At 37.0% G+C, this 13,807-nt stretch overlaps 1 protein-coding gene across 1 annotated transcript; it reads left to right on the forward strand.

Moving 5' to 3' along the window:
- The first annotated feature begins 149 nt into the window (after window positions 1–149).
- On the forward strand, window positions 150–13,701 carry LOC139970650 (cholesterol 24-hydroxylase-like). Its single transcript, XM_071976522.1, has 14 exons — window positions 150–573; window positions 1,499–1,682; window positions 2,500–2,577; window positions 3,242–3,323; window positions 4,451–4,611; window positions 4,919–5,060; window positions 5,497–5,607; window positions 6,814–7,039; window positions 7,434–7,506; window positions 8,061–8,145; window positions 8,768–8,878; window positions 10,097–10,185; window positions 10,573–10,639; window positions 11,911–13,701. The coding sequence occupies exons 2-14, from the start codon at window positions 1,546–1,548 to the stop codon at window positions 12,058–12,060; spliced, it is 1,512 nt and encodes a 503-aa protein (XP_071832623.1). The 5' UTR covers window positions 150–573; window positions 1,499–1,545; the 3' UTR covers window positions 12,061–13,701.
- Window positions 13,702–13,807: the final 106 nt, after the last annotated feature.

Genomic DNA, 13,807 nt, shown 5'->3' on the forward strand with positions numbered 1-13,807 from the left:
TCAAATGTACTGCAAAGGAGACAATTTCTTGAAATAGTTTGTTTAAAGGAATTTTTATTGACTTAATAAATGGTCAGGTTTAAAATTTGTACCACCTGATATATCACATACTACGGTAGTGTTAGAGTAACATTCAATTCTCAGTTTGCAGCTTAGGTGATGTGGAGAAAATAAACTGAAAATGAACTGAGCTGCATATTTTAAAGATGTTCAATGATTGGCTTCTTATTGGTTATGCCTTTGACGTCTCCATTATCTCAAGCCTTTTCTGGAATGCAAAATGATGAGTTAACTCGCATGAAGATAACCTCAAATGAACAAGGAGCTTCCTTTATGTAGCGTAGATACGGAGTAGTATTTATTGTACTTGCTGCAGCTGATCGTTGTTGACACAACGTCCAAACTTCAGAATATGCAGATTGTGCATGTTTACAGTAATTGCCCCTCATGCACCGATAGATAGAAAATGACCTTCGTACCTTCCAGCTGTGGTTAATTTCGCCACAGCCATTAACGAAACCATCACTCAGTGGTATCGTTTGCATCCGTGATCGTTGAATTAGTACACAAAAGGTGAGTTTAATTACAGACTACCCTACAGTAACTAGTCACAGATTGTACTTGGCCTATCATGATATTAGAGATCACTGCTACTGCCACAGGTCTGTGTTTATGCCAGTGGCGTAGGAAGGTACTTTTGAGTGGGGGGGGGGGGGGGCTGAAGACTGATGACCGGCCTGGGGGAGGGGTCTAAGGGGAGGGGGTGTCCCCCTCCCCCTTTGGAATTTTTTTGCATTTCCAGGTGGCCTCAGATGCAATTTGGTGCAATATAGCACACTTCAACACCCAATCCATTTTGTAAATAATTTTGCATTTTCACCTGGCCTTATAGATGCAATTTGGTGCTCCAAATGAGATTTTTTTCTCATTTGGAAATGAAAATGGGGTTTTCTGACTCGCGGAGTGGGGGGGGCGGAATGATACTTCCGCCCCCCATATTTTCACTGGGGGGGCTGGCGCCCCCAGGTTCCTACGCCCTTGGTTTATGCCCTGTGGGTACAGACACAAACCTTGCCAATGCAGTGTAGTGCTAAATTCGGTTATATTTGATCAGTACTGTCAGCAGACTTACATTCATATTGCGAAAATGGTCATGCAGAAGTAAAACATTTCATTGCCTAGTTTATTGTTTAAATTCCACTGATAAGTGTTTGAGATCATGAAATAGTACAATGGATTTGTGAACACAATGTGGATTAACATTTTTTCTATTCTTCTAACGTTAGGCTGTGTTAATTATACATGTATATGTCACTAATTAGTAATGGATAGACAAACTAATTCATAAGGGAGAACTTACTGTATGTTGGCACAGTGCTAACTCATTTCACTAATTGATGTTACCCATGCTCCTTTTGCATTTTCTTTTGAACCCTTTATCATACACTAAACTGGCAGTTCTACTTTACATTTTCCTCCTTTTTCTTTCATTTGACAGATTCCTATTCCCAATGGTTATAGGGGCAAAGTGTTATACATGTCACCATGTTTGCCATATATATTTTGATAGTGGCCATCCTCTTTGTCATCATTGGATTGGTCACTCTTATGTTGGCATATACTGTGAAAATCATGATGCTCCGCAACAAGTATAGACACCTTCCTGGACCACCTGGGAGTTCGTAAGTTTCATAAGTTGATCTTGTTTCTTATATGCTGTACGTAACCCAATTGGGTGCAGCTACAGTACAAGAGTGCCTGTACCCAGCAAATGCAACCTTGTTGGCTAAAAGAAATCAGTCAATCGCTTCCAGGCTTTTGGTGTCACTGTCACATTAGTACGTACTGTACAGTCTGCTACATAAATGTTCAGTCAAGTGTGTCAGTGGCTCTTTGGTGTGTAGGCCTACTGCTACCTTGGCAACATGATATATATTAACATCCTTTGTTTACTAGCTTTGCTTGGGAGCATCTTAGGCTGCTTTTACATGGTAAACATCAGACCCATGCAGTGCCATGTGTCCAACATTAGAACAAGACTGATTGATTTTGAACTTTCTGTACTGGGGTTTACATAAAACCCCATGTGTTATCATACCCAGCACATGCATGCAATCACCGAACAGGAAGTTGTGTGTTGCATACTAGAAGAAAATATGCAAAGCCATAGGCAATGCCGTGTGCATCTATTATATTGTTATTAAGTTATGAATGTACAGTATAACAGACAAGATTGAGAGCTAATTAATGGTCACCGTTGTTCCCGGGGTCAACCCCCAGCTGTGTTTACATTACAGATTTAACACTGAGGGTCGGGTCTGACTCTGGTCGTTCCTTGATCCTAGTCTATGGCTTTTTAATTTCAACTACTAGTACTACCTGCTAACTGCTCAAAAGTGTAGTTTGAAACTAACTGCATCTAACCTTTAGAGATACATTAAAGTTTCATACAGCTGTAGTAGATTCTGATATTGAAAGTAATGTTCCATTTCTTTTCAGGTTTTTATTCGGAAATTTTAACGTTCTGCAGAAAATCCAGCGGGATGAAGCAACCTTTGGGGAAGCTATGTTTGATTTGTAAGTTAATTCTCTACAGCAAGCTCTGTAATCTGTGTCATTTGATTGCTGTTTAGTAAAATATCATCATTATCAAACATTTTAGAAGATGAAAAAATAATTATACCCATTCTCAAATATTTACTGAGGAATTTAATGCCACCCTGAAAACAATTGTACCACTCTTAGACTATTAATATTTTTTCATTTCAAGTCTTCATCAATACCTTGAAATAAGGTAGGGGAATAGCGGGTCAGAACCTCTAGAAAAGTGAAAACTTTTTGCAGTGCTTTAACATTGGAACAGGCCCATAACCATGTCATGGCAGAGTGGGGCTGTGCCCCTCTTGCAGGCTACTGTGTGTCCCCCCCTTCCTGCCCCTCCCACACCATCTACAGTATGCCACCATTATGTTTACAAAGACTTCAGAAGTTACACGGCACATGTATTGTACCCCTCCATAAATCATTGGTGCCCTTCCTAAAATTGTTGGTGAACCCTCCAACTCAGAAGGTGTGGATACTATTAAACCTGCAATGATTGTTGTTTTTTGGTGGTTGTAGATATTATGTGTAACATGTAACTTGTAACATGTAATGTTATCGCATGGTTCATGTATTGAGCTACTGCATCAGTGATGCTGTAGTTGTAATGAATTCATAATGTTTCTGTTATTCTTTCTAGACACCAAGAGTATGGTTCAGTTGTGGTGATGTATTTCTTTAATGTTGCAATGGTGTCTGTCGCTGATCCAGTTATTGTCAAGGTTTGTCTTCTGACAGTGATCAAGTACAGTAGTACATCAAATTCATTTCCATTTAACTTCTCATGAAGTTCAATAGTTTCTTTAAATAAATCATTTGAGTAACAAAGAGATCTAATGCCATGAGGGTGAGTAACAAAACATACATGTAAGTTCACATAGAAAATACTGGATGTCGCAAAACAATGACATAAATCATTCAGGGGGCTTTTGAGGAAGTCCTCGTCATTCTTTAAGGAGGATCTTACTCTTGTGTTCTATTGGAGGTTGTAGAGACCTGCAATGCTACAGTGCTAATTGTATCAGAGTTAAACTACTGTGTCATTGATGCAGAAGTTTTAAATATAAGTTGAAGATAAAACTTGTTTCCTCCTGAAGAAAGCCAGAAATACAGATACATGCAATGCCACACGTCCTATGTGCCTTCTGAGACAGTACACAAATAACCTCACATATCAGTTCTGTGTAATTACCTGATGTCATTCCATTTAATCTTGTTTTAGTTTTGTCCATTAATTTAATGCATTTTCAGATTAATACCCAGATGATGTTGGTCACTGTATTCTTGTCAAATACATATATATTTCCACCCTCAATTAATAGTACACATCTATGCAAGCCTCAAATTCCTGCTACTTATGCCAGCTAGTGGACTTGCATGTTTGTCAGTAGAAAAAAAGGCACTGGCCATTTGATGCTAGTAGACATTGAGGAGAGAAGCACATAGAAGATCGGAATCACAATCACCAGTTCAAAGAATCTACATGAGTTCCATACCTTACATTTATATGCCCTGTTTTACTGCTTTTATCAGCAATGTTGCTCTCATAAGCCCATATAGTAACCGATGTATGTTGTAATTCAGTCAAAGCCTGTGAGAACGTGATTTTAGCCCATAAGTTTTTTGAAGCACTGGCATTTGTTAGCAAGTTGCCAAAACTGTGACATTCTAAGGATTTTGTGGTTAATGGTGTCTATTATGGATGCAGGAAATTTTACAGCGATATGATGTAAAGCAATTTTTAACACCCTGATAGCACTTGTTTAGGTATACCATAAATGTATCACCTGCAGCTTTGTCTAAACGCAATTTTATCAGATTTATTTTTGTTTTATCCTCTCGTTAACAGAAGGTTCTCATGGACAACAAATTCCTCAAACCACCTGAAAATTATGTGGTATTTGTTGAATTATTCGGAGAGCGTTTTGGAGGGTATAACCTCGTAAGTGAAACCAATCATGAAAAATGGGCGCGGCACAGGAGAGTCCTCAATCCAGCATTTCATCGTCAGTGAGTACTTCTGGTTTCTTATTCACTCACAGAGCTACACCAGATAGTTTGCTAGCATTTGGCTTTGGAAGTAACATGGTTTTTACTTTTGTGGAGGACAAGGTGGAGGACTGGGGGGGGGGGATGGGGGGGTGGCTAGAGGGGGTTGATTTTAAGGGCTCATTTGTCACAATGTAGTCATTATTGAAGCACTTCTGCTACATTTGAATATGTTCAAAATGCATTATTAACCAAATGATTTAAAATGTTCATGGTTATTCTTCTGCCATTAATGAACACAATAGACGGATCACTTTTCAACCCGCAGGTACCTGATGCAGTTAATGGATACTTTTAATGATAGCGCTGATCGAATGGTCAAGTTCCTCGCTACAAAGGCTGACGATGGTAAAGCAGAGGTCAGCATGCTAGATGCTATAGAGAGAGTTACCCTTGATGTCATTGCCAAGGTAAGACCAAAAAGGACAGATAAGGTGATGTTCCATAATGGTGACTGGAGTTCATGGGTGGGGTTTGAGCAGAAAGGGGGGGGGGGAGTGGTGGAGAAAAGGGTACAACAAGATGATCTCTTGTTACTTCAGTGTGAGAACATTAAGTTTTTGGAACTGAGGTCAAAATATGAAAACTTTATGAGTACAATAACCTTCAGAAGGAAACTGGAAATTGATTTCATACCTAGTGTGTCGGTGCCCATATTGAGTACAAAAAGCCTGTTCTTGTATTTGGAGGTCAAAATGTCAACTGAGATTGACTGGGAAGATCAAACAAATTGTTAACACAATATCCGAAGGTAACTGCACATGACTGAATCTTAAATGAGACAATAAACCAATCCTGGAAACATTGGTGTACATTTGCATTCTCTTTGTTCTCCTTCCCTTGTAGGCTGGCTTTTCCATGGAGGAAGATTTAATTACGAACAAGTCTGAATTTAATGACGCTGTGAGTTTTATTCTTACAGCAGCTCGTAGAAATAGCATCGACATATTTTTGAAAGTAAGTGGAATTCAGCGTTTTCACCCTATACCTGTATGTGAACCTAGCATGCACTGATTTTTTGTATTCGCGTGAAGGTATGGTGTAGCTGTTAGAGTGTTCCCCAACCACAACCACTACATTCCTGGTTCAAAACCATACCGGGAACCAGATTGTATCGGCTTATTCAAAATTGCTGCGCATGTTGGGAAATAAGGGTTTTATTCTGTTCATTCTATGGTTTCAAAACAACTTTGTTCAACACTGCCATGCAGAGATGATGGACAAATATACTCTCTCAGTATTTGATAAAGTCGTCGGTTACTTATGTACAGTACACTCTCGTCCACCAGGTGGAATTGTTAAGTGGCGGTCCCCTGGAGCAGTGATGGATGCAACAATTGCATGCCTGCATGAGTAATGGCATCATAGGTCAAAGGTTAAAGGTCAAGAAATCTAAAAATTGATTTTAGCCATTTTCTGCTTGTCAGCATGTAGGAAAAAGTCGTTAAACAACAAGGTATGTAGAGAATGATGGGAATTTGTTTGAAATGGTACTTATGTGGATGTTAAGGATTTTGGAGCCAAAGGTTAATGTAGATCTATTTCCATCATTGAAGTGATGAGATTGGCAGTTTCATAGATTGCCATCTCTTGCATTAAACTCTGTAAATACTCATTGAATAGAGCAGGCTTGATGTGAGCATGGTGCTCATCCACAATCATCATAGGGGTATGGTTTCAAAACAGTATCTGTTGGCATCCTAACTCTTGGAATGCATATATTTCTTTGACTTGTAGCAATAAACACTTGATAACTGGCCAATTTAATGGTATTGGCTCATTTTGGTGTGGTTTTATCAATTTGGGAGAACATTTCTGGTGAGATGATGGTGAAAGTTGTCGTAGACGGAAAAAACCCACCTTTCTCCACTGACTTTGGGGTCAAACGCACAGAGAAAGGTAAAGTTTTGGTGTCTTGTTTGAAAAATTGGTGAGCACTGAAGAATACCACCTTGACTCTAAAAGATAATTAAAATGTTTTGAATATTGACAACAATTATAAGCTGTTTCTAAAGTTACATGAATATCTGAACATTGATGTGTTCTATTAGCATTCTGCTGAGAAGAGGAAGAGGGGAGGGGAGGAGGGTCTAAAATACCCCATCTTGCAAGACTATTCTACAAAGACGCGGCTCTCAGTCAGTATTTCTCTTCCGGTCTTAGTACAGCCCATTCAAGGAAGCGAGAGATTACAGAGCCAGAGCCAAAGAAGCGATTCACCTTTTACGAGATACTGCAGAGAGGATGATAAGACAGAGACTGAAAGACCAGCAGGAAGGAAAGAAACTACCCAAAGATATCTTGAGTTACATCATCAAAACTGCCATGGTGGACGAAAGCTTTCAGATGGTTGAAATGGTCGATGAGTTTGTGACTTTTTTTGGAGCAGGTGAGATGGAAAATTTTTGGTCTGTGATAGAATTTTTTAACTTTTAAAAGTTGCCTTGAGTTGAGTCTTTGGGTGAGTGTTAGATTTAACATTTTGCCACATTAAGTGTACTACTAGATGAGAAGATTTTTTAGCCCCTAGTCAGTGAGCTCTGGAAGAAACTTGTTTCTTTTTTCCAAAATTTAGCTTCTACTGTTTAGCTTCTACTTTTAATATTCAAGATTTAAGTTAGTTTCTTAATTCAAATAATATTCAAGATTTAAGTTAGTTTCTTGTTTGTAAATACAGTTGGAAAGCATCCATGTGTATTAAATATTAATGTTTTAGTACAATATCTCTTCCTGATGTCATTCTGTATTTAATAGTTTCCTAATTGATTTTTTTTCTTTTGTAGGACAAGAAACGACTGGAAATCTGCTAAGTTTTACTTTAGTTTGCCTCGGTCAGAATCCTCACGTATTGGAAAAGTAAGGTTAAGTGTAATAGCATGGTTGTTACTGTAGCTGTGTCTATGCATATATACAAATATTTGAATTGTAATGATTCGGAAAATCCAGAACAGTGAAAAAACTTCCAGCCTCAATCAGGATTCGCTTTGTAGACAGACAACCCAACCAACAAGGCCATGGACAAAAATTAACACACAAACACTCATAGATATGGATTATGGACATACAATCAGCGTCCATAGCCTAGTGGTTAGCGTGTCCGCATATAAAGCGGGAGGTCCGAGTTCGAATCCCGGTGGAGGCTGGAAGTTTCTTCAATGTTCTAGATTTTCCAACTCACTATGATTTCAATTATATATAAATATATATATATATATTTATTTATATATTAAAAATATATATATATATATATATATATATATATATATGTATATATGGATGTGTGTGTGTGTTTGTTTGTTTGCTTGGCACATAAATTCAACATCTCTATTGCAGCAATTTCTTATAGACAATTGTGACACTCAATAAACTTGAAACTATGCAAACTGCTGCATGATATTTTGCTTTTACAGGGTTTTAGAGGAAATTGAAACTGTCATTGGTGATAAGCAGGATTTACTCTATGAAGACATTGCAAAACTAGAGTACATGATGCTGGTAAGTACTATAACAATGAGTCTCATGCTGTAGTAAGTTACGTGATAACATGCCATGATTATAAAAAAAATGAATGTATTCCATGCTATGATTTTGATTATGAATGTTCAGTACATGATTTGCATAGTTAGATTATGTTAGGATATTTCGGTTGGCTTCTCACTAGTCATTTCAAGCAGTCTCGTATTACGCTGTAAGCAGAATGGATCTCCAATGCATGCCTTCTTCATCTGTTGGTCTAATGTCTTGGTAAAAGTATGCTCCAATGAAATAACATAGCTACATTTGAATCCTGGACTAAGCTGGACTAAATATATATATATATATATATATATATATATATATATATATATATATAAAATATATTAAAATCTTCAATGCAAAATGGTGGTAAAATGGTTACAACATAAAATGGCAAGTGAACTTACAGTTAAAATACGACATGTTGGAAAGGTAAATTTTTCTAGTATAAAAATAGACTGACTCTAGGAACTATTCAGAAAGGAAAGATTAAAGCTTGAAAAGGCTGAGACTACCTCAAATGCTATTGGATGCACTTTTCCTTTTCTTATTCCTGGTAGTCACTGTAAAAAGCTTGTTTAATTCTCACTTTTGTCGCCAGGTTTTCAAAGAAACACTTCGCCTTTGTCCACCTGTTATTGGAACAGCCCGTACAACTCCAGAGGAGCTGCTGTGCGCAGGTCACAGAATACCTGCTGGGACTATGGTGCTTGTAAGTAGGGTTTCCAAATGACTGGGGGAGTAGGGCTAGGGGAAGGGGAACTTTGCAGGGGGAACTTGATGTCCCTAAAGATTCTTGGCATCCACCAAACTGACATATGCCATGTCCAAACAAACATAGACAAGACAATACGCACAACTCTTTGTCTTCTACTGACGATTCAGTCGATTTGAACCTTATATAATTTCTGATGAAAAAAACAATGCCTCGGGGGGGTTTCTCCGGTTAATGTTAAAACTACTTTAAAGCAGATATTTGCATTTAGTTTATAGTCAATTCTACCGATTATTGCCCAAAACAAGCCTTACAATCTATCAAACTAAGATACAAATGAAAGTTCATGAGCAAGCAATTAATAAATTTGAATTGAATTCTCAACATTTCTTTGCCTGACATGTTTTCATCTCATTATTATTAATCACATGTATTTAAGCAACTAGGAAGAATTCAAAACTTTTAGACTGTTGTTTTCCCAGAACCTCAGAATTGTGACAAATATATATATTTGTGAACAAAATTGTCTTTTTTTCCCCTCCATTTATAGGGAGCACTACATCTTCACTCAGACATTATGCAAAATTTGCATGTTGATAATTGATAATAATAAAACTTATTTATAGAGCGCATTATACCCGTTGTCTCAATGCACTTTTCAAGAAACAAAATGAGTACAAAAATCCAGCATAGTAGACCAAAAACTTAAAGATACACCAAAGGGTAAAAAAATTACAAGGTCCGATGAGGGTAGCACGTGAAAAAATGAGTTTTTAAGACGCCGTACGTCTTAGTTTTAATTTTTGGTGGCTTTTATAGGAGAATAGCACTGCTAGATCTGAGTAAGCGAGTTGGAATTTGTAAGGTGAGTAAGTTGAAAATATAGTTTGGGGCAAAACCATGGATGAGAGTATTGATAACTTAACGAAACAACTGGAACTTCAGTGGCTCACTACATATTAGGGTTTGGAGAGTTTTAACTATTTGTGGAAGATAAAAGTATCAGATAATATTATTCTAAGTATATCACATTAAATCTAATTAATTTTTGTAAATTGTATTCAATTTTTAACCCAATTCAATTCAAACTGTTTACAAGACGTCTTTAAGGTGAACAAAAACAACTGAGTTACTCTTCTGTCATTTATATGAATAAGGTTTTTCACCTTTCAATCTGTTTTATTCCTTTTTCTTTACTCCTTTTACTTTTAACAGCTGCCAGCATTTGTAATGAGCAGACAAGAGCAATTCTTTAAAGATCCATTGACCTTTGACCCAGAGAGGTTTCAAAGAAATGAAGACAGGTGATGAAAAAATTTCTTTACTTACTGGGAAATATCTAACTTGCATGTTAGGCCTTTTAGTGGGTTCATCGCTCTCCAACCCCCTTCCACCCCCACCCCCCCCCCCGTTACTCTTTCTGTCTTATTTTACATTCAGTCACATCCACGTTTCCTAGTAACAATTCACATTTTCAAAATGTGCATCAAAGAAGAACGCAGAGTTGTTGTCCCCCCTCCCCCTCCAATAACTCAGTGTCTTTGCCTATGCCTGACAGTGAATGTGCTCAGTGAGTGTTGTTGATTGTTTTTCTTTCTGTATTGTGTAACATTCATACAGTAGCATCCACGTTTCCTACTAACAACTCACATTTTAAAAATGTTAAAACTATTTTTTTTCCCACCCCACAGCCCACTTTATGCTTACTTTCCATTTTCCATGGGGGCAAGATCCTGCATTGGTCAGCAGTTTGCCTTGGTATGTAATTTTGAACTTCCTTCCTCCTTCAAATCCTACTATCTGTTCAGAATTCACAATTTCTGGCAATCTTTTAATGTTATTTCAACACAGATAACTCAAGAGAGCATGTTTTTGTTGGGTGTATAACGTATAAGGTGACAGTTTTTTGCCCAGGACATCCTTGGAAATAATCTTGATGTTGATATCCCACCTCCCCTCCTATGTTGACATTACTTACTCTATACCATATGGGTGGGGGAGGAGTGTGGATATTTAAAACAACTTCATCCAGAAACAAGTATTTTGTTTGAGATACAAACCCAAGCCAAGAAAAATGAAACGTTAAGGTACCTGGATGTCTCCTTATTCATCACTGATTGCAACATGATACATTTCATGGCTGTGAAACTATTCAATGATTTGGGTTGCCTTTATCTGTGAGCCATGAATAAACTTTACATTTCTTGCCAATTTTTGCAATATGTACTAAGTCAAAACTTTATTTGGGGGAAAACCTGTGTGTTCAAACACCAGTTAATATGTCACCATTAGGTTGCATGGCATAAATTTAATAAATTTTGTATAAATGAGTACCATACAAATTTTATTCAGAGGCTTATAGCTCTCTGAATAGGAAATCCAACTGCATCTTCAAGACAGTTTATGATGCATATTATTACTAAGCTGCAATCTTCTAACCGTACGGCTGCAAACGCAAACCAGGCCGTCGGCATATGCGTTGGATTGACAACTTAACCAAATGGTCTCATCGTTCTGCTAACCAGCTGATTGAAGATGGCAGACGTAGGATTAATATTATTAAGTGCTGTGAACCTAATAATGTTTATAATCTTCAAGGAGGTCAACGGACCAATTTGGCTCATGACTATTGATTTGATTTGCAATCTCAAGTTGCCTTGAGAGACAAGATTATCTATGTACAATTTTTTACAGGTTTAGTTTTTTTTTTTTTTTTGGCAATGGGTAGGGGGCTACCGTGGTGACATCACAGACCACCCACTTTGATTTGCTTCCTGGAAGAATGGAGGCATTAACCAGTAAAAATATGTTAGATTAAATCAACTGTATCTCACTTTAGGAAAAAACATAATTATGTACATGAAGTTTTTAATTAACAATGTGGAATATTTTTCATTTTCCATGTAACCATAACATTGCCTGCCACAGGAATATCCTTCAATAAAAGCCAAGTTTCCTTGTTTTCTGCTTCATGTATGAGACAGAAATTTATAGATAAATTTTTTTTTCTGTGTTTACTTAATTTTCAGATTGAAGCGAGAGTTGTTCTGGTCAAGCTTTTTCAAAAGCTGCATTTAAAGTGGGTTCCTGGACAGAAACTTGGCATGCTTGATCGCTTGACTGTGAGGCCCTCCAGCCAATGTCTTCACTACATCACAGAAAGAGTCAAATCTGCTTAAACACTCTTTGTTTTGGGAGTGAATTAAATCTGTTAATAATCATGGATACAGCAAATTCAGTCGTTTTTATACCCTCCCAGGGGGGTGGGGGGCTGGGTACAGGGGTCAGTGCCTTCACCCACTTTTGAGGGAAAAAAAACTGAAATATTTTTTCTCCTTCATGAATTGAAAGAATCTTTTATTAATGAAAAGTTCCCATCCTTTCTCCATTGTTTTATTATTAACAAGTGCTCTTTCTCCTAAGTGAACATTACAAGTTCAAGCTGGTTAGCCCTTGGGTTACGCCTAGAAAAAATAGCGATTTTATGGGTATCTATGAAAGCTGTGTTCCTTATCTCATACCAGCCAAAGTCACAATTACCATGTGAATTTATTGTGTTGAAATGAGAAGTAGGCTGTGAACCATGCCCTAGTCATAAATGAGATTTTTTGGGCTCATGTCCCAGTACCCCTCAGAGTTGGTTCCCCCTCTGCCACCCCTCCCTCCCGACACCCCCCCAGTTTAAATCCCTTTCTACCATCATATTTTTGACACTATGAGTTGTGTAAACAGGAATTTAATTGAAATTGTTACAGGGAGTCATATTTCTGAAAATTAATGCAATAAAACAAAGGCTTATTGACTGAATTCCAGATAATGTACTGTTTTCAAAGGAGCAAGTAAGTATAGAAATTTTCTCCAAAATGAACAAACCAAAAATTGACGTTTTTGGGGGGGGGGGGGGGGAATGAGTGCTCATAAATTTACATTCATAAAATTCTTTTAGACATTTCTGTTTGACCAGTTTGTTTTTGGCCAAATGGTTTGAATGCATACATAAATTAAATTTTTCTTTAGCTCTTGCAAGAAGTTGTTAGTTCTTTGGTGATTATGGACAACAACAGATAAATCAAATTTAATTGATATATATATTTTTTTTAAAAATTAACAATTTTTGGGAATATAAAGTTTCTTACTGAAAGATGCCTACTGAAATATGTATGTAACTACAGCTATCTTTGTAATGAAAACCAACCAAGTTAAAAGAATTTTAAATGTGTTTCATTTTTTTTAATACAAAATATACTCTAAGATGTAGAATATGTATAACCAGTTACAAATGTTTTTGTTTGATATATTTTGTAGAATGTTGATCTTATTTATGAATATCATTAAGCAAGTGTAAATTATCAGAATTATCACCATTAATTAATACTGGGGACTTATATACCATTTATACAATAGAATTGTACCTTTTGTGATAAGTAATTTCCCAATTGCTTAAAAATACGGGTATATTCCAAACTTACTTCATGTAATATAATATGGCCTGCACCAAGGGTGAGGGCTACTTATAAAAGCCTAAATTATAGTCTAAATATGCCTTACTAGAACTTCCTGGCACACATATGGGGGCAGTAGTCTACCTATATCCAGTGATGTTGGCATTACTGCCTTTTGCAGCACCACATCAATATGGGATTCATTGCTGCCCCACCCCCATCCCACAGTATAATGGGTACATGAAAGGAAGCAGTAGAGTTATCGGCACACTACACAGAATGTGCTAGTGATAGAAACTGCATTGCTACTACAAGATCTGCAAATGCCACCACTGCTTAATAAAATAAATATATGAATAAATAAAGAGAAACAAAATATTTTGGTAGTACGTGTGATGTAATTATTTTTAAGAATTGTTCAAATCTGCAGTCTAGGAAATACAATACAAATTCACAGAACATTTGATCCAAATGGAGTAAACGG

Source organism: Apostichopus japonicus, chromosome 8, assembly GCF_037975245.1.
Source record: "Apostichopus japonicus isolate 1M-3 chromosome 8, ASM3797524v1, whole genome shotgun sequence".
NCBI lineage: Eukaryota > Metazoa > Echinodermata > Holothuroidea > Aspidochirotida > Stichopodidae > Apostichopus > Apostichopus japonicus.